Raw genomic sequence first — 19966 nt, 5'->3', positions numbered from 1 at the left:
CAGGTGTGGATCTATGTCGTGGGTCCGCTCTTGGGCGCGGTCATCGCTGTGCTGCTGACGGGCACCCTGGGCTGCCACGTCCACCCCTACGCCTGGCACAAAGCCACCGGTACGCCCGCCCCGGCCTAGCTCGTACGCAAATGAGAGCTGCGAGCCTGAGCCGCCATCAACTCCACCGCCTTGGGCCGGCGCTGATCGTGCGTGGGCCTTGGGGGGGGGACATACGTACGTACCACGCAGGAGTTGGGCGGTCGGGTCCCGAGGACTTGGCCAACGGGCAGACAGACGACGCCGAGCGGTGAGCTTCACTTCACAAACAGAAGAGATCAACGGGGGAAGCATGCTGGTGCATGGTGATAATGATGATGAAGACGATGATGATGATGATGATGAGGAGGAGACTCTTGTATGTTGAGCGAGGCCTGATGGTGGGGGGTGAGGGCGAACATAAGGCGTGTAAGGGGGTTTATTACGAAGAGAGCGAGCAGCAAGTAAATAGAAAAGGGTGGATTGGATTGGATTGGATGTACACGAAAAGCGGTCAGCTGGGTTTGCTCTCTTCTCAGTTGGAGATGGTGACCTTCAGCAGGCTCCTCTCCCGCTGCACGCCCCACCGAAACGGGAACGCGTGCTGCCCGGTCCCCCTGCCCACGCAGCACATTTCCAATGCTGTCAGCCATGGGCCACCACCACCGCCACCTGGCCAGGCGTGCAAACCACAGAAGAGGTGTGATGTGGATGGTGAAGATGAGCGTCGACCTACCTGTGGACATACCAGTAATTTCTCCCCTTGGTCCACAAGCCCAGATCGGTGAAGCTCTGCACGCAGCAAGCCGCACCGACGCGTGGTCAGAAGGCCAGCTTGCAAAGGTGGTGTTTGGGTGGGGGTGGCGGGAAGGAGCATTGAAAAGGATCGAAGAACCGGAAACACGGCCCGGGGGAGGGTCCACCGAATGCCGAACGTCTCCAGGCCAATCTGGCCGCCGTGGTTGTGGCCTGTGCGCCGTGAAGAGTGAGGAATTGGGGGTGGTCTGGAGCTCCAGTGAAGCACGACACACAACGCACCAGCAAAGGCGATGACTCGCTCGTCGGGGTCCACGGCGGCGAACCCCTTGGGGTCGTGGACGAGCATCAGCCGAGTTGTCGAGACCGCGGCATCACCCTCGGTCGCCTCGGTGTTGCGCTCGTCATCGGCTCCGTCGTGCTGGTCTTCGCTGTGGGCGGCCACGGTGGCCGGGAACTTGGCGCATATCTTTTGCAGGTGGTCGGCCTTCCGCCTCTCCGCGAGGACGTAGTGCGTGCCGATGACCTGCACCGCACCAAAGTCTACGCCGGGCGGTGAGCACACTATGACGGGCTGATGGTGGTAACGGTTGAGAAGCGGCGAGCAGCATTGTACCCGCCTGGATCGTTTCGCTTTCATCGCACAGGAGCCGGATGCCGAGCGACTTGAATGTGGCTTGAATCAAGGGCAGCCCCTCGTAGTCGTGGTTCTGGCAAATGATGATGTACGTGTACATGTGTGTGTGTGTGTCGTGTGTATGTGTGTGTGTGTGTGTGTGTCGTGTGTGTGTGTCGTGTGTGTCGTGTGTGTGAGCCAGGGCAAAGTGTAGTCGTAAGGGCCATACGACAGTGCAGTGGTAGTCGCCGTCGTACCCCGAGACAGGCGAAGACGTGACCGTCGGCCGAAGCCAAGGGCTCCAGCGCCCATTTGAGCTGTCGGCCAGCATACGCCTCCCGCTGTACCTCGGCGGCGAAGTAGTCGCCCGTCAGAAACACGAAAGTGGGCTCTGCACGCGATGAGAGAAGAGCTCAAAAGCCGACACAGGACTGCGTAGTGGTGGTGGTGGTGGTGGTGGTGGTGGTGACGTACTGAGGGCCACCACCTCCTCGCATACGCTGCGTAGCTGTGCGGCCGTCATGAAGAGGCCGAGGTGCGGATCGCTGATCTGGCCCACGGTGAAGGTCTTTGCCGATCCGAGCGATGAGGGTGAACCCTGCTTTGTCTTCTCCAGCTTCTCGCTCTACACGTCATGACAACAAGCAGTCAGCTAGAAGCAACTGAGCAAAGGTTAACGTTATCGAGTACTGACAAGCGAGCCAGCGTACGTTGTAGGGGTAGTGGGGCACGGGCAGGCGACAGAGTGTGGGATGAACGCGCGCGTGGTCGATGTTGAGCTCGACCAGCTCGAGCGCTGGCAGCCCAGCCTACAGGAGAGAGAAGCTGAGACGTCAGAGGTGACTGGCAACGAGCCCGAGATGAGTAGAACGAGGAGGAGTCGCGTACCTGGTGGAAGATGATGGACCAGGTGAACAGCAGCGAGAAGAGGGCCACCAGAACCAGCTCGTCGGTGAGAGGCGATGGTAGGGCAGAGCAAAGAGACTCGACTGCCCACACGCCGGGGCCAGTGCTCGAAGCGAGAGCGATGACGAGCGAACAGAGACGTGCGAAGATGAAGCCAGGGACGAAGAGCATGATAGCCAGGAAGAAGCAGTAGCCGGGCAGTCCTGCAGTGTAGATGAAGCCAGGGCGCAGGTTCCAGGCGAAGCCGAAGGCCAGATGGTACAAGTAGACAAAGACGTGCAGGATCGAGATTATCGAGTAGAGCAAGAGATTCGCCCAATCAGTTGCGAATTGAGCCTTGTGATGCAGGATAAGAAGGAAGAAAAGAAAGCAAGCGGTGTAGATGGACAAAGTGAAGCTGACCCGTAGCCCCATTGCTCGAAATCGTCGCATGGCCACAGCGATTGGGACCAAAATTGCAGCAGATAGAGAGAAAAGAATTGTGTTGCTGTCGCTGACCATCCATCGCACCAATAAATCCAACAAATCGAGCATCATCTTCACCCTACACAGCTGCACTCGTCGCCTTTCACATCATAGGTGCAAAATGGGTTTTATGTGAGCTGGTGACGTGGCAGAACACACATTCTGGTGGAAGGAGCCCTCCAGCGCTTTCCCCATTGGTACCTAGACCTCCACCTATTTCACTCCCTGGGGCAGTGTTTCTTCTTAGCTGACCTCCACCTGCCTTCAACTGCTTCACCCTGTCATGAGGCTGAGGTCTCCATAGAGCTTTTCCACTGCTTGCAATACCTGCTTAGATAGGCAGACCAGTGCTCAAGCAGGCACTTAAAAAGTGTGGTCAACTTGGAGTACATGTGGATTGGGCTGATTTTTCTCCACACCCACCCCTGTTCCACATGACCACACCTCTGTAGTACCCTTTGCTGAAGAGAGGAGGAAGGAGGAAATGGTCGACGTTGAGCAACGCGCGCACCTCCTGCACATTGCACCACTTGGGTGTGGACAAACCTCGAAGCCACCGCCGATTGGCGGTCCTCCGAACTCTGCTATGAGGAGACACACGTCACTCTGTTTCCACACACCAGACGCTCCATGGCGCAGTCGCTTTCTCTCTCCAGCAAGGTGCGTATAACCAATTTTCAATAGGCACAACTCTTCCGGTCCTGTTTCTTTTTTCTTACAACAACATGTTGGTCCTCAGGCTGCTCAGGGGTTGAAAGGCCAGGTGGTTCTGGTTTTGGGAGGAGCGGGGCAGGTAGGATCAGCAGTTGCGCTGGACCTGCTTCGCAAGGACGCTGTCGTAGCCGTGCCCTCACGCTCGCGCAAATCGCTCGACCAGCTGGGCAACTACCTACGAGACCATGGTGCCGACGTCACCAATCTGGTGATGTTTCAAGACGACGTGGGTACCAAGGAGGGCGCTCTTCGCGTGCTCGAAGCTTTGCAGGCTCACGAAGCGACTGGCGGTCGGCTGGATCATGTAGTGGCATCGCTCGGATCGTGGTCCCAAGCCGGCCCCCTTCTCGAACGCTCGCTCAGCGAATTCAACGAACAGCTGCACAACAGCGCAGGAATCCACTTCGTCGCCCTCTCGGTGTTTCTACCACGCATCGCCGACCAGGAAGGCTCTTCCTACACAATCCTCACAGGTAAGATGAGATATATATTTAGATATTATGACTTCTCTCTCACGTCAACTAACTAACTCACACCGTGCCTCCACCTCGCACGAGTAAACTCTAGGTGATTCGGGTGATAGGCTCGTGGCTCCGGGCGCAGGTCTGGTCTCCGTGGGTGATGCGGCGCTGTGGGGCGTGAGCGCCGTGGTGCGCGCTGAGTTCCACGAGCGGCAGGCCAGGGTCAACGAGTTACGCATCGGCGCGATGATCAGGTCCAAGGTAACTGAGCCGGCGGAGGTGCTCGACAAGGATGTTGCAACCGTAATCACCGGCATTATGGCTGGGCACAACGCGGTGAAAGGGCAGGTCATTCGCTTGACGGCGGACAACGTCCGCGAACAGTTGGAGACCCATGCCATGCAAAGGTTTTCCCTATAAACTCCTCTCTGCCTCGTGTTTGTACGCGGGCCCATGCACTCAAACAAAAACAAAAAACGATTACGAGCGGAATGCAGTTCCAATTAATTTGTCGATCAGCGGCAAGAGCGATACCTCAACCTTCTTCAGAGGATCGTCTTTATTCGGGTCAAGTTGGACAGGCACACGGTCGGTCGCAGGCCAGCTGACATCCAAGTCCGTCGACTTCACCACAGAAAGTCAGCCAGACACACTCACACACTAGACGAAGAAACCAAAGCGTGAGATGATGTTGTACGTACATAGTCGTCGTGGAGTGGACGAAGGGGTGCATCGCTGGCCACGCGGACATGTGGCGCGGGCCATTGGACGACGCGAGAACACCGGTGGTCGACGACGAAACGCCCGCCGCAGCGGCCGCTGCGAGGCTTGGCCGAACCGTCGTCGTCGGCCCTCCAACCGACAACAGGCCCGCGAGGCGCCGGGAGCGGTACTCGCGGATGAAGGCGAGCGGCAGGCCCGGTGGCCGTCGCGGGTTGGTGGCAGTGGTCGAGGAGGTGGCGGTGGTGGTCGTGGCGGTGGCGAGGAGCGGCTTCTCGAGGTAGCACGCGATGCGCTCGATGTCGTGGGTGGCCAGCGGGGTGAACTTGGCCACGGGCGAGCGGCTGATCAGATACGGCTGCGGTACCGCACCGCGCGCGGGCCTCTTTGTCGGGGGCGCGCTCGAGCGCTCCAGCATCAGGGCGGGCTGGAACCGAAGCAGGGTGTGGGCTGACGGTGTTGATATGTGGGAGGAGGGAAGAAGAAAGACTTAGCCACGACCATTATCATCGGTGGAGGAGGAAGACGAGTGTTTCTGCACACCTGCAGGCACGGCGTCGACGGCTTGCTTGATACGCTCGATGCACCGCTCGGGTTCCTGCAGCCACCGCATATCGGCCTCGTCGCCGTGGTACTGTGGTTTGTTTGCGCAAACAATCAATAATTCCAAGAAATGGAGATATAGTGTAGATGTTGAGTCGAGCGTGTGTGGGCGTACCAGATCGGCAAGGGGCGAGTCGGGCGCAAGTAGGTGCTTGTACTCCGCCGGGACGAACTTGAGCGCGTCTTCGCTGTTGGGCGGCATCAGCGCCAGAAAGAACGGCAACGGCGCCAGCGGCTGGGCATCCTGTTGACCGTCGCAACACAACGTGTTCACTTATCATCAGCGCAGCCAGAGCGTGTGGAAGAAGGGAAGAAGAAGAAGCGCGCGATGGTGCACGTACAGATTTGAAGGTGAAGGAGAGCGGCACTTCCCGCACGTGCTTCCGGACATGGACGACAGACGGGGCGAAAGAGGGCGTGTATCGGTAGCCATAGTCGTGGCACGACCCTCCCAGGTACTCCATCACCCACACCACGCCCTTCACGACACAACGACACACGACACAATACAAGGTTGGTATGCGAGCGAGAGAGCCACACGCCTGATTCGAAGGCGATGTCCTTACCTTGAGGAATTCCGCTACAGAGGTGCGGACCACCTCCTCGGTCGGGGGCGGCGCGTTAAGTTCCTCCTCTGAGTAAAGCGAAGGGTGAGTGGGAGTACAGATGTGGTGGTGCTGGTGGTGCTGGTGGTGCTGGTGGTGCTGGTGGTGCTGGTGGTGCTGGTGGTGCTGGTGGTGCTGGTGGTGCTGGTGGTGCTGGTGGTGCTGGTGGTGCTGGTGTGATGGTAGTAGTAGTAGTATAGAGGAATAACGATGGTGATTGCCGATGTGCGTACCCGAGGGAAGGAAGCGTTTGAGCCATGAGAGGTAGGTCTTGGCGTTGAGATCGGGCACGCGTTCGGCCAACAGCTTGAACAGAGGCGAGTCGGCCGGGGGCTCTTCGCTTTCCTCTTTGATCCCTACGCAGCAGTTGCCCCCACCCCCCACACAAACCGCACCACAACCGATCAACTCCCGTCCGCTGCAGCGTCCCAGAGTGGTGTGCGCCTTGTGGCGACGTACCGAGCGCGGCCTGGGCCGCAAGGTTGCGAGCCGAGCGCAAGGTCGGGGCTTCAGCCTCGGCCAGCAGCACCTTGTCCACGAACACTCTCTATCGGCACCAAAGTGAGTGGAGCGTACAAGCAACCGTTGCATTACTCTTGTGCGGCCATGAGGTACCGAAGTGACGCCGTTGGCGGTGGTGACCTCCTCCCTCAGCACCTCGGCCCCATGGGCGAACTTCTGCAGCATGGTGGTGAGCGCGCTCCTTGCGTTCCTCGACTCCTTGAACTGCAAAATGCGCGGAGAAACCAGCCGTCACAGCTTCATCAGACTAAGAATAGCAATAACAATAACAATAAAAGTAACGTAGCGATAGCCACCACTGCACATGTGCAGCTGATCAGAGGCACGGACCTCTGGCACGGAAGTAGTCTGGTACTTGGGCTGCAGGAGATGCGCGAGGAACTCGGCGTTGATGGTGCGCGTCGATGAATCTAATAGAGAGCAAAATGATGAGCCCAAGGGAGAGAGTTCTCGGAGCGAGCAGCTCTCTGCGTACCGTAGAGAGGGACCTCGGGCGCAAAGAGATTCTTGGCGCGAGCGTCCAGATAGGCGTCCCACACGCGTTCAAGGTTGAAGCCGCGCAACTTCGGGAGGTAGTCATTCCCGCTCAACACGCTGATGAAGGCCAAGTCGGACAGCAGTTGGTTCTGGCACGTCACACCGGCCCGCAACCGTTGAGTCAGATAAACAAACACCTTGCTGCATGTGTGTGTGTTTGTGTGGTGTGGTGTGCGTGCGTGCGTGCGTGCGTGCGTGCGTGGTGCATGGTGACTGGTTACCTGCTCCATGTGTGGACAGGAGTTAGTGACTGCGTCCTTGAACTTGCTGGCGCTCAGAACAACAGCGCGACTGTCCCGTTCGATCTTGAGCACGTCCACTTGGCCATGGCCCGCACGCATCGCAAACACGATAAGGTCCGCGTCACTGGGCGCACGCACACACACCACCAGTTTCGAGGCCAGCAGTGAGTGTTACCTCAGCAGCGTGCCACGCGTCAGCTGCAGCGCTGCGCTACGTACTTGCCCACCACGAGGCAGCGATCGGACTTGGGCGTGGCGGCGATGTGCTCGAAGATCTTGAGTTCGCCCTCGCCCTGGCGATCGGAGCCGGAGATGTGGAACTGCAGCTGGGGCTTCTGCTTCGCGAGGCGCTGCACGCTCAGGTAGACCAGGGCGTCCTTCAGCTTCTGCATGAACTCGCTGCCGGGCGTGAACTGCAGCGTGTCGAACTCGCTCTCATCCTTCTTCGCCTCCTGCTCGTCAAGTTGTAAGAGCCAAGCAGACAGCAACACGACAAAGTACACACAGTACCCGTTGGGTGCGCCGCCTACGCTGCATGACGAACTTGGCGATGGGAGCTGCACGGTGCAGGAGATGGGTCAGCAATCTTGCCAAAGATGGAGCAAGAAAAAAAGAGTCCGATCGTGAGAAAGAAGCTCGCACCAGGGCCATCCATGGCGAGGTAGACGGTCCGACCCGGAGGGAAGGTGCGGAGGATGGAGTGGATGCAAGTGAACAGACGCACAAAGACCTTCTCCACCGACGGATTTTTGCCAGAGGCCGACGTGTAGAGGAAATTGTTGACATCGATGTAAATATGATCGTACTCGCCGCCCTCGGCAGGACTCGTTTTGCCCGCAGCTACGTCTGCGGAGGTGAGCAGTGTCAGCTCCCTGATGGCCTGTGGGTACTTGGCGCTCAAGAACGCGTAGTAGCCCTGAATGCCCATCTCCGCTACAAGTCGATAATGCTACAATTTATATCTTCATTTCTTTGTTTTTCCGTGCTTGCTTTTTCCGAGTTGATGAAGAAGGAGTGTGTTGTTGCTCCTCTTGCACGTGGTGTGGTCTGTTTGTTATTGTTTATTGTTGGCTTCTCTGGCACCCAAACTTGTAATAAATAGGGAGGAGCAAGAGAAGAAAAGAGGAGAGGGTGTGATTAGATCCAGAGCTTGACAGTGTGGTCAGCACCGGCGGAAAGAAGCCAGGGCTGCGTGGGGTGGAAGGCGCAATCCAACACGCCAAAGCCGTCCATCTCCCGATGACCCTTCAAGCGCTTGAGGGGCACGATGAGAGGGTTCTGCAGCAGGTCGGCGTACACAGTGGCGTGCAGCACGTAGAGGGACGCGTCATCGGAACACGTGGCCCACAGCGGATACCTACAGGCACGCAACAACCGTCAGCACAACACACGACAAGACGACACACACACACACACACGATACAACACGAAAACGTACTTGGGGTGGAACACGATGCGACGGACGGCGCCCTTGTGGTTCCTGATGGTCTTGTAGGGACGCGACGATAGATCGAGATCGAACCAGCACACGCGCATGTCGTACGAACCCACCACGACGTTGTCGCCGCCCGGATGCGCCTCCATCGAGCTCACCCACTTGCACGCCGGCTCCAACTGCACGCGTGCGTGTAGTGGTCAGTCACCATTGCCGCCGTTACCACCACCGCCACCACCACCCAGCACAAATCGAGCAGGAATCGCACCTTGGTGAGCAGCTTCTGCTTGAGGAGGTCGTAGACGCGAATAAAGCGCTGCGAGGCGACGAAGAAGATGGGCTTGGACGGGTGGAACACGGCGCACTGCACCTGGCCCTTGGACCGCCGGAAGGGGTACTGCGTGCGCTGCTGGGACAGCTGGTGGATCGACACGCCGTTCTTGTCGCCCTCGGGCGCCACCGTCGAGAAGTAGTCGCCCTTGTGGTGCCACGCGATCTGCTTCACGGTCTTCTGGAACGCCAGGCCCAGCTTGACGTCCTTGTCGATGCCGTTGACCCCGGCCGGCCTCGTCCACTGCGAGAATGGACCCGTCTTGCCTGCGGCGCGCGAAAGAAGAATGAGAAGAATTCCAAACAGTCGTCATCAAGGAATGCCAAGACTCCGCCTGCAGGCCACTGTTTGGAATTCTTTTTCAGGCGAGGGCGGCAGGTCTTACCTTCCTTGACTCTGACCTTGCCGCGCTTGAGGTTGAGCAGCTCCTGAACGTTTTGTGCGATCTCGCCACGCGCCACGCCCGAGTCGAGGATGAGAACGTGCTCCTCGACGGCCGCCAGGATGACCGGCGTGTTGGGGTTGGGGTTCCACGCCACCGTGGTCACCAGGGTGCCCGTGTTGTAAACGCGCAGGCACCGACCCGATGACACCTGCATCGCAACAGCACCCAATCCGTATCAGCACCGCACACACGCATCGCAGCACCGCACGTACACGCATCGCGGCACCGCACACGCACACGACATAGCTGCCACACAGTACCTCCCAGATGCGGACGGTGCAGTCTTCGCTGCCGGAGGCAAAGAACTGGCCGGTGGGGTCGAAGGACACGGAACGGACGCGCTTGGAGTGTCCCAGGTACTCCATGCCGATCACCGTCGGGAACGGGCGCAGCTCCTCACGCTGCGGCAGCTTGGGCAGGAAGTTCTCCGGATCCACCACACGCTTCTGCTCGATTCGCCACAAACGTAAGCAATACAGCAACACACACACACACACACAGTTCGTGGTTGGTGGTAGCGGTGGTGGAGGAACGAACCCTGGTGTCGGGCTTGCGAGGGACCAGGTAGAGATCGAGGCACCGCTCGAACCGCTCGTTGATGAGACGCGTGTAGGCCGGCACCTGTTGTGAACGCGTTAGCCTTCCGATTAACACACACACACACACAACGCGATCGCTGTATGGCACCTTGCGAAGGGCGTCAAACTTCTTGTTGGAGGCGAGAGGCGGGCGCTGGTCGGCGGGCTTCTTCATCCACTTCTTGATCTCCTTCGCCGACAGGAGGTACTCGTCGGGCGGGTTGTAGGACTCTCTGTGTCCCGGCAGCCGCTGCTTGGGGGCCTGTTGCGTAGACCGTCCACCAAGATTCCACAAATTAGAAACATCAACGCAGCACGACACACCACACACACACACACACACGACACACACACACACACACACACACGACACACACTCACACAACGCGCGACTCAGCGAAGCAAAAGAAGGAGGGAGGTGCATACGGTGAGGGGCATGGGGTTCTTCTTGTGCTCGCTGGCGTCGTTGGACCAGATGTCGTAGAACTGGGGCTTTTCCTTGGGCTGGTTCTTGGGGTTGATCCAGCCCTTCTTGATGGCCCGCACCAGGTAGGCCACCCGCTTGGCCTCCCACTTGGACGGAATGAACTGGCTCTTGGGCGCCGGCTTGTTCGTCACCGCGAAAATGCTGGGCTTGTCGTCCTTCTCAAACAGCTCCTGAACACACGCCGCACACGCACACGCACACACGGCACACGCCGCACACGCACGCACGTGAGTGAGTGATTGGAACACTCGCACGCGCGCGCAGGAGGGAAAGAAGAAGGGGGAGGGCGTACGGGGTAGGGATCGTAGCCGGCGCTGGGCGACTTGCCGGCCTTGATCTTGCGGATGATCTCGAGGTCCTGCTTGGTGAGCACGATCTCGCGATCGTTCTTCTCATCGTAGATTGTACGCCTGCCAGGTGCCGAGCGTGTAAGTCAAGCAGGCCAGTGGGAAAGAAAAGAATAAAACATGGTTGCATTGAATTCTTATAAAGACTTGCAAGTATATCGGGTGTAGATTTAATCAATCGCCGGAGGTCGAAATAAATCGGATAAATAAATGAAATTAAAGATAAATAAAGGAGGAGGCATAGGCACCAGTAGTTGGGGTCGTCGGTACGGTCGAGGAAGCGATCCATCTCATCCTTGACGGGACCCTGCTTCTTCATGATCTTCTTGCCCTCTACATCGTAGCCGATGTGAGGGTAGTCCGCATACCAGTGCATGGGCACGTTGCCCACCGTGTTGTGCGTCTCATCCTCGGACTCCTCCGCCTCAGGGGGATCATGTCGCCCCAACCACGACACCAGCTTCTGAAAATTTTCGGGATTGAGCTGATCATCGTCCTCATCTTCATCTTCATCTTCCTCGCCGCCATTCAGCTCGTCTTCCTCCTCCTCGCGTGCAGCCCTCTCCTCCTCTTCATCATCTTCAGATCCGTAGACCTCCTCGTCATCTTCATCATCAGCGCTGTCGTAGGGCTCCTCATCGGACGATCCAAATTCGGCATCACCAAAGCTAGAATTTCCATCCTCCTCCTTGAACCACTCGTCGGCAGTCACCTCCCGCCATTCCGGTCCGTTCTTCTGCACCTCCTCTTCCTCCTCTTCCTCAGAAGACACCGCCTTCGCTGGCACCTTCTTGGCGATCTGGCGGCTCCTCTTCATCTCTCTTCTTGTCCTACTCGCGATTGATCGATCGATTTGGATTTGCAATCCGCCGGCAAGCCACTCCGCACAGTGACGAAAAAGAAAAGAACAGAAAAGAAACAGATCACTTCATACCTCACATTCCTCCATTTCTCTGTACCCTCAGCGCACCTCAGCCGAAGGAATGCGAAACAGGCTGCATTTTATCGTTTTGTTTATTGTTTCGTGTGATCCAAAAATATTAATAAAATTGACAACCTGCTGGCGCGGGTGGAGGGCGTAGGGGAAGAAGAGCTGAAGAAGGAGAAGAAGAAACTGGGGAAAATTGTGTTGGCCGATGAAGGGGGCCTGAGTCTCTGGGTTTGGAAGACTTAGTCGCTGTCGCTGTCGCTGTCGCGGCCGTCCACCATGACGGTACCGGTTCGCGAGTACTTGGGGGCCTTGCCGTCCTCGGCGGGGACGACCTTGCCGACCTGCTTGTTCTTGAGCGCGCGGATGTGCGAGCCGGAGACGCCGTTCATGTCCTCCATCTCGACGTTGTTGTCGTCCTCGTCCTTGACGACGACGTACTCGTAGTCGGAGGGCAGATGCCAGTTGTCACGGTCGTTGAAGAGATCGGCGCGCTTGATGGGGTTGAGCTTGCCCACCAGCCACATCAGGAAACCGCAGAAGAAGCCGCTGCCCAAGCCAAGCACTGTATAACACCATGAAGAAGAAGACGAAGAAGAAGACGACGACGACGAAGAAGAAGGTGAGTATGATGAGTCGAGTCGAGTCGAGAGACTAACAAGTGTAGTTCGCCCAACGAGGAGTGGGAGTGTCACGTACGAATGGAGATGGCGGTGGCGGCGGCCTGGATGCCGGCCTGTCCGCGGCCGCGAGGGAAGAGCTCCTCGTACTCGTTGCTGTCGTAGGAGAGACCGAGGGTCGCCCACATGGCCACCATCGAACCCAGCACGCCGGGCATACCGTGAAGGTTGTGGATACCGCAGATGTCCTGAATGCCGAACCGACTGAGGAACGGGGTGAGGTATTTGTAGCCGAGCACGGAGATGACGCCGGTGACGAAGCCGATGCCGATGGGAGCCGAGGGGTGCATGTCGAGACCGGCGGCGACGCCCATGACGACGCCTCCGGCCAGCGTCGAGTTCTGGATGTGCACGCAGTCGAAGCGGTGGCCGGAGACCAGGCGAGAGACGACGAAGGTGGCGGCCGTCGAGGCGCACAAGCTGATGAAGGTGTTGAAGAACGCACGGTTCTGCCTGCAGCGTTGAAGAATAGAAGTCAATAAGAACGAAAAGCAAAGAGAGGAGCGAGCGAAAGAATGAATGAGTGAAAGAACGAAGACGAAGAGAGGAAGGGGGGCGAGAACGTACTCCTGGGCGTCGGCACCGAGGATGCCGTTGAACGAAGGCCACATCATCCAGAGGAAGAGGGTGCCGGCGTACGAGAAGACGTCGCTGCTGTAGCACGAGCAGTTGTCGGGATGGCCGTGGGTCTTCTTGCTGGTGAGCCACCAGCAGGCAGCGAGGCCGAAGTAGCAGCCGAACGTGTGGATGAACATGCCACCACCTGGTGGTCGCAAGGGAAGGAGGAAACAAAAGTTGTGAGCTATCTTTTTAGAAATATTTTCTAGATATATATATGTAGAACTTAACAAGAGTAACTTATAAAGGAGATGTACCGATGTCGACGGCTTCGAGCTTGATGTAGCCGATGAAGAAGTTGAGCCAGTAGAAGAAGGGCTCGACGATGATGAGCACCAACAGCTGAAGCGGGCTGATCTTGCCGATGAAGGCACCGAACGAGATGAGGCAGGCACCGGAGCAGAAGAGACCGTTGAGCATGTTCTCCACACCTGTGATGTTGAACGCGTTCGGCGTTTAGCATCAGCGCGTCTCCCTATGTTGTGTGTGCGTGTGTGTGTCGTGTGGGTCAACCGTACCCACATGTCGGCGGTGGCTGAACGTGGGGTTGTCGCCCAGCTCAAAGAAGAAGTGGTCGAGGACGATGGAGTACTGGCACACCACGGCCGCGAGGAAGAAACTGTAGCCTACAAGTGTTGCAGTGTGGCGGAGTGGGTGAGGGAGAGAGAGGGCACGCGCGGTGTGAGTAGTGGAGCAACCCGATAGTAAATTGGCTGAAGCGAATTAATTTGAGGCCAGCGGCGTGTGCGTTAGGTAACAAGTTTTGCCAAAAAGAGAGAGACAGACAACAACTAACGTAGTTCGTCGTGTCAGTGTGCCTCTAGGGCGTGTGCACTAGCCAGTGGCGTGTGCGTTAGGCCAAGGTGTTTGCCAAATAAAGAGAAAGACGCGACAGCTAACTCAGTTCCTTCTGTCATTAATGACGGAAAGGCCCGCAGAATAAATAAATAATAATAATAATCTTGCATGAATAATAATTCATGCAAGATTATTAATAAAACGAAATGAGGAAGATTATTATAATTGTGTGGTCCGGTAGGTGCGGGTCGGCACGTACCGATGGCGGTGAAGCCCGCTCGCCGCAGGAAGGCCATGAGGAAGCCGAAGCCGAAGAAAATCATGATGCAGATGTCGCGAAAGAAGGGATAGAAGACCACCTCCTTGGCCGCATCGACCGGGTCGGTCACGAATTCGAACCAGATGGCATAGATGATGAGGAAGAAGGCCTCGAGCCCTACCACGACCGACGCGAAGATGACGTTGTCTGAGATGACCCGCTTGCTCGCCGGTTCGTGTCCGTCCTCTCCCATGATGTCGTGCTACTTGCTGCCGCCGCTGCTTCTTGATTTATTGTGCTCCCGCCTCGTCGCCGCCCGCTACGTCGTACGCGTCGTGTAGTAGCTTCCTCTTCGCTCTTTGCAGCTCTTGGGTGGCCGTGTCAGCGACGCGATCCTAAGCGGCTGGTGTAGCAGCTCGCGAGGTGTTCCGAGTTCCAAGACAAAGATCTGCTTCAGGCCGGTGGTGCCAGTTTTGCGGACTTTTCGTGCCGGCTTTAATCCCGCTTTATCGAAGCGAGGTTGGGGGGCTTTGCCTGCTGTCTGCGAAAACTGAGGGAAATGATCTAAATTGTCGACAACACACGATTTATTTGGGACGCCCGCGAGACAGGCGTAAAACAGGTCGGAACATTCGTGACGATATTGGCACGAAACGTGCACGATGTTCCACGGGCGAATCGATCACGAGTGATTTGAACGGGCGCTTTGCCGGGCGGCACTTCCTGGGAGCGCTTACTCGATTCGCGGCAGTGGCTGACTCGATTCGGACGAAGAGGCGCACGGACGCGATCACCGCCAGAAGTTGGAGGCAAGGATGAAACAATCATCTTCTTCGAAGTGCCCACCAGTGCGCACCGGCCACGGGCACGAAGCAGGCGCATGACGCTGTTGGTAGCACAAATACAGAAAGAAAGAATAAGGTCAGATCAGGCAGGATCAGCCAACACACGCATTAAGGCAAAGCAGCACGCACCGGCGAACACGAGAAGCATGGCTCGAAAGCTCAGCCAATCGACCAGCGCACCGCCAATGAGGGGGCCTGCATGATCGCAAGATCACGGCGCGCAGTTAGAAAAGAAAAGTTCGCTCGCGTAGTGCGGAGAGAGTTCGGGCGGTGAAAGGAGCACGCACCGCCGAGCATGCCCAAGGCATAAAACCAGTTGAAGATGGCGTACACTTGGCCGTAGGCGCCACCGCCCATCTCGTCCACAGTGGCTGTTCAACGAAGGAGAAGAAGGAGAAGATAAGTAGGCGCGTTGATGCTTCTCAATCTACAGAGGAGGAGTTCGAGTTCGTGCCTGCCATCTCGGAGAGGGTGGGCGTGAGTGTGCACGCGGACGTAACTCCGACGGCCACCAGGGCGAGGAGCGTCAGCCACAGGCTGTTGGGCGGTGATACCAGCGTCTGCGCAGTGTTAATCTCAGCTATTTCTACTTAAAAATAAATAATTAAATAAGTAAATAAAATCAAAAGCCATGAACGGTGCAGCAGTACCAACGCGATGGATAGGCTGGAGAGCCCGATGAGCATCAGGACAGGTCCGCCTATTTTGTCGGACAGCCAACCGAACACGGGAGCTGAGAGCCCATGGGCCAGTGCCATCACCATGAACGCTAGTCCGATCACGGCGGCCGACGAGTTGAACTTTTCTGCAAACGGGCGCGGGGTTAGCGAGGCACGCACGCACTCATCCAGGGGGCGAAGGTGACGACGCATCGATGGTACCATCCAACACGGCGGGCAGGGTGGGTTCGAGGACGGTGATCGCGTTGGCGCCCAGCGCGACGATGACGTTGGTCACCAGCACGTTGCGGTTGAACATGATGGCGAAAAAGGTGGGCGGCCGCCTGGCCGGTGCTGGCAGGTGCTCTCGTAGCTTCTCCAGGTCCTCGTCGGTGTAGACTCGGTCATCTCCCGACGCTGCGCGTGCGGTGGTGTGTGTGTGTGTGTTAGGTGGCGCCTACCCGGTGCAGCGCTAGAGAGCGGGGAGCGTACAGTAGCCGAGGACTTTGTACGGTTGATGCAGCAGATAAGTGTCGGGCGTTGGTTCGTCGCCCTCTTCCTCGCCCAGCACTGGCATCGAGTGCGCGGGGACCGTGCGTTCGGTGATCAGCAGCACACGGACGACAGCGTCAAGGATCGCAATGCCTGGCATGCCAAAGAAGAGAGCGAGATTGTCAGCCGAATGCGCGACGGCCAGACGAAGCTCGCTCAGAGATAGAGATACCCGAGGCGATAATGAATGGCAACTGATAACCGCCCAACTGATAGACGAAGCCCCCAAACGGAGGACCGAGCAACATGCCCAGGGACATGGCGGTCATTACCAGGCCCATGGCGCTGCCGAGCTCGTGCGACGGATAGGTGTCCGCCAGCAGCGCCAGCCCGGCCACCCACGTCGCCGCCGCGCTGGCGCCCTGCAGGAACCGCGCCATCACCATTGCCGGATAGTACCTGTCGCCGATACGATTTGGTGAGGGAACAAAAGTGAGAGTTAGCCGTTGACGTTGGTGGTGATGACGAGAGTACAAGTGCTGTACTTGATGAAGGCAAGCATGAGCGTGGCTCCGCTGAGCCCCACGAAACCGGCCAACATCGGCCATTTCCGTCCAAACCTGTGGTGGTGAGCCAACGAGTTCGTTAGAAGGGGATTGCACCCCGACTGCACACGTGTGTCCGTAACGCACTTGTCCGAGAGGATGCCGAGGATGGGCGTGAACAGCAACAGACCTCCCGCGTAGCCAGCAAACAGAATGCCCAGCTGTGCGCGCGTGTGTGTGCAAAATGCGAGAGATGAGAACAAGAGGTCACGAAGCAATTGAAAGGCACCTCTGGAGTGGTAGTTGGTGGGGGGGGGGGCAAAAGCGAAGGTTGGTATACCTGGAGCGTGGACACGCCCAGCACCTCGGGCACGAAGATGGGCACCACCATGCCGTAGACCAGGGCATCGGTGAATACTGCCACGCTCACCACGATGAGGGTAGAGATAGGCGAGGCCCGGAGTGCCGTGAGCCACGTCATGGCTGTTGGTGTATGTTGATGCAAAGGAAGTCGGACTTTCTATTTTTCTCCGCTACACGAATCTTTGAAAGTTCACCGTGTGGCTGGATGTGATGCAAGACGATGACGATGAAGGCGCAACGAACGGTGGTGCAGGTGCTTCCTCTCTCGTGTGCGTGTTCTTCACGCGGGCAGACCGCTTCTACTCGTCTCGTGAGCAGGGCTCGGAAATTTCTGGGGCGCGGATGACGTCAGCATGACGTGGGCGCTAATGCGGAGAAAGAAGCAAGATCGGAAACAATTTGGTTTGTGCAGATTGGAAGCATCAAGCCAGAGGTCCTTGTTTGATTTTCGTCCACCATGTCGCGCCCCGAATACACGGCCCCGCCCGAAGTTGTACGAACCCGATGTCCCATTTTCACAATCATTTGCCCATAAAATGCGTCCGATTTGAATTGAATCGTACGATTGGCACGATTTTAATATGTGATTCACTCTGCAGTTTTACGATGAGAAGGAGGCCCAGAAGTATACCTCCAAGTACGGCACTACGTAACCCACAACAATATTTATCTTTATTAACATTTTTGTTGTTATTTGTTGTTTATTTGTTCTTGCCCAGCTCGCGTATCATTGAGATCCAGAGTCGCATGTCCGAGCGAGCCCTCGAGCTGCTGGCGCTGCCGGACGGCGAGCCCAAGTACATTCTCGACATTGGCTGCGGCTCGGGCCTGAGCGGCGACGTCATTGAAGAGCACGGACACATGTGGGTCGGCGTGGACATCAGCCCTTCCATGCTCGGTTCGTGCTACCTAACCACTGCAATTTAGAACATTTCTAATCTTGTTGGCCACACGACACACAACGACGACAGACGTGGCCGCCGAGCGAGGAGTTGATGACGGCGACGTCTGTCAGAGCGACATGGGCCACGGCCTGCCCTTCCGTGCCGGCTCCTTCGATGGGGCCATCAGGTTCGTTTTCTTGCTCCAGTCTGCGCATGTGTGTAGGCCTCTGCTGTGCCAATCGTCGTTTCTTACAAGCGCGAGTGTCGTGCCGTGTTGTGTCGTGTGGCATGTGCGATCACGTGTGCAGCATTTCGGCCCTGCAGTGGCTGTGCAACCAAGACAAGACGAACCACATTCCACAGAGGCGCATGAAGAAGTTCTTCTCCTCACTCTACAATTGCCTGAGCCGAGGTACGCTCACTCGCCACCTCCTCTTCTGCTTCATCAAACCCTTTTTGCATGTATCTCACCCACGTCTTCTTCGCTCTTCTTCGCTCTTCTTGAAAAGGTTCGAGGGCAGTGTTCCAGTTCTACCCGGACGGGCCTGACCAGGTCCAGCTGCTCACGGCTGCGGCCATGCGCTCCGGCTTTACGGGAGGCCTCGTGGTCGACTTCCCCAACAGTACCAAGGCCAAGAAGTACTTCCTGGTGCTGTTCGCCGGCTCGCCCGTCGGCCAGACGCAGCTGCCCAAGGGACTGGACGACGAGCCGCGCAACACGGTGGCCTACGACACGCGAAACGAGGCGCGGGAGCGGGCGCGGGCGAGGCGGAACGGCGGCAGCCACAGCAAGCCCGCATTCAAGAGCAAGGACTGGATCTTGAAGAAGAAGGAGCGACAACGGAAGCAGGGCAAGGACGTGCGGGACGACAGCAAGTACACCGGCCGCAAACGTCGCGGTGCCTTCTAAGACAACACGAACAAGAGCTGGTGGCTTGTGTGAAATTTCGTATGGGTGATGGCAAAGGTTGGGCATTGCCTGGGCTTGGAGGTTGGTGCGGCATGGTTGAATTGAGGTTCACTCGATGGTGACACCAAACAGAACTGAAGGCGTACAGGGCTTGACAGTTTTCGTAGGTGCTAAGTAGAGAATTTCTATGTGGTGGAAGGCCACACACCAAGTGAAACAGATCACAGCAACGATTCACGCTGTGAGCGTCACCAGTCGATTGGTGTGTGGTCTCTAACCAATGACATGGCGAGCGAGGGCCTATAAAAAGGCTTCCCCTCCTCATCTCCAAACAACAACTTGACAACAAGCCAGCTAACAACCAACCTTGCAATGAAGCTTAACGCCATCCTCTTCGCCTTGGTCTGTTTGGGCTTGCTTGCCCTTGCTCTCGCCCATGACGGTGCGTTCCTCGGCTGGTTACAATGCAACACCTTTTAACATCTGCACGTTGATTGGGCAGGCGAAGATCACTCGGGAAGCAAGAATGACGACAAGAACGACCGCGATTGGGACTGGGGCCACTGCGATGACAAGGAGGACGACCATGAGGGCAAGGACGAGTGCTACTGGAAGTGCGTCAAGGTGTGCCACAAGAAGCCGCACCACACCACCTCCACCAAGAAGCACACCACCACGACCCCCAAGGAGACTACTACTACCCCCAAGGAGACCACGACCACCATGAAGCACACCACGTCGACCACCACCGACGAATGCCCCCACGAGACCACTTCTACCAGGAAGCACACCACTTCAACCACCGCGGAGTGCCCCCACGAGACCACTTCTACCAGGAAGCACACCACCTCCACCACCGCGGAGTGCCCCAGGGAGACCACTTCGACCTCGACCAAGAAGCACACCACCTCCACCACCGCGGAGTGCCCCAGGGAGACCACTTCGACCTCGACCAAGAAGTACACCACCTCCACCACCGCGGAGTGCCCCAGGGAGACCACTTCGACCTCGACCAAGAGGCACACCACCTCGACCTCGACCAAGAAGCCCTGCGACGAGTGATCACGAGGCAGGTGATCACCAGCAACATCGGACAACTTCCTTCAATGATTGAGTGTTCTATCCCAACATGTTGCACACGGCATAATAAATACTAACTGAGGGATGGAGAAGCTAGCGTGTGTTGGG

General features: G+C 57.4%; 8 protein-coding genes and 1 pseudogene across 8 annotated transcripts; 3 read left to right on the top strand and 6 right to left on the bottom strand.

The window, feature by feature from the left end:
• Positions 1–562: 562 nt before the first annotated feature.
• ACA1_098460 (metallophosphoesterase) lies at positions 563–2842 on the bottom strand (the record flags this gene model as incomplete). The annotated part of the gene is made up of 9 exons (XM_004343581.1): positions 563–644; positions 764–819; positions 923–996; positions 1066–1326; positions 1400–1493; positions 1657–1790; positions 1874–2024; positions 2110–2208; positions 2288–2842. The coding sequence occupies 9 exons, from the start codon at positions 2840–2842 to the stop codon at positions 563–565; spliced, it is 1506 nt and encodes a 501-aa protein (XP_004343631.1).
• A 558-nt stretch (positions 2843–3400) lies between these two features.
• ACA1_098450 (oxidoreductase, short chain dehydrogenase/reductase superfamily protein) lies at positions 3401–4365 on the top strand (the record flags this gene model as incomplete). The annotated part of the gene is made up of 3 exons (XM_004343580.1): positions 3401–3430; positions 3519–3957; positions 4052–4365. 3 exons carry the CDS (start codon positions 3401–3403, stop codon positions 4363–4365), a joined length of 783 nt encoding a protein of 260 aa, XP_004343630.1.
• Positions 4366–4490: 125 nt separating this feature from the next.
• ACA1_098440 lies at positions 4491–8102 on the bottom strand (annotated as a pseudogene).
• A 209-nt stretch (positions 8103–8311) lies between these two features.
• Positions 8312–11614, bottom strand: ACA1_098430 (uncharacterized protein; the record flags this gene model as incomplete). Its single annotated transcript, XM_004343579.1, has 11 exons — positions 8312–8531; positions 8613–8788; positions 8878–9206; positions 9326–9533; positions 9646–9831; positions 9923–10006; positions 10073–10225; positions 10390–10455; positions 10510–10620; positions 10743–10860; positions 11046–11614. The coding sequence occupies 11 exons, from the start codon at positions 11612–11614 to the stop codon at positions 8312–8314; spliced, it is 2220 nt and encodes a 739-aa protein (XP_004343629.1).
• A 353-nt stretch (positions 11615–11967) lies between these two features.
• Positions 11968–14333, bottom strand: ACA1_098420 (ammonium transporter subfamily protein; the record flags this gene model as incomplete). Its single annotated transcript, XM_004343578.1, has 6 exons — positions 11968–12290; positions 12425–12858; positions 12973–13168; positions 13281–13454; positions 13542–13649; positions 14081–14333. 6 exons carry the CDS (start codon positions 14331–14333, stop codon positions 11968–11970), a joined length of 1488 nt encoding a protein of 495 aa, XP_004343628.1.
• Positions 14334–14904: 571 nt separating this feature from the next.
• ACA1_098410 (permease (Major facilitator superfamily) protein, putative) lies at positions 14905–16516 on the bottom strand (the record flags this gene model as incomplete). Its single annotated transcript, XM_004343577.1, is given in 9 exon segments — positions 14905–14966; positions 15055–15120; positions 15213–15296; positions 15415–15424; positions 15438–15511; positions 15563–15730; positions 15807–16001; positions 16077–16229; positions 16339–16516. 9 exon segments carry the CDS (start codon positions 16514–16516, stop codon positions 14905–14907), a joined length of 990 nt encoding a protein of 329 aa, XP_004343627.1.
• A 59-nt stretch (positions 16517–16575) lies between these two features.
• Positions 16576–17102, bottom strand: ACA1_098400 (permease (major facilitator superfamily) protein; the record flags this gene model as incomplete). Its single annotated transcript, XM_004343576.1, has 3 exons — positions 16576–16696; positions 16769–16842; positions 16962–17102. The coding sequence occupies 3 exons, from the start codon at positions 17100–17102 to the stop codon at positions 16576–16578; spliced, it is 336 nt and encodes a 111-aa protein (XP_004343626.1).
• Positions 17103–17441: 339 nt separating this feature from the next.
• ACA1_098390 (methyltransferase, putative) lies at positions 17442–18778 on the top strand (the record flags this gene model as incomplete). Its single annotated transcript, XM_004343575.1, has 6 exons — positions 17442–17477; positions 17584–17633; positions 17704–17882; positions 17956–18055; positions 18177–18280; positions 18378–18778. 6 exons carry the CDS (start codon positions 17442–17444, stop codon positions 18776–18778), a joined length of 870 nt encoding a protein of 289 aa, XP_004343625.1.
• A 372-nt stretch (positions 18779–19150) lies between these two features.
• On the top strand, positions 19151–19750 carry ACA1_098380 (uncharacterized protein; the record flags this gene model as incomplete). The annotated part of the gene is made up of 2 exons (XM_004343574.1): positions 19151–19220; positions 19281–19750. Coding segments are annotated over 2 exons (540 nt in total), but the record flags the coding sequence as incomplete, so codon positions are not given.
• Between the last annotated feature and the right edge of the window lie 216 nt (positions 19751–19966).

Source organism: Acanthamoeba castellanii (genome assembly GCF_000313135.1).
Source record: "Acanthamoeba castellanii str. Neff unplaced genomic scaffold scf7180000084646, whole genome shotgun sequence".
In the NCBI taxonomy this organism is placed as follows: domain Eukaryota; phylum Discosea; order Longamoebia; family Acanthamoebidae; genus Acanthamoeba; species Acanthamoeba castellanii.
Note: the sequence above shows the minus strand (reverse complement) of the source record. Positions and strands in the feature narration are given on the sequence as shown.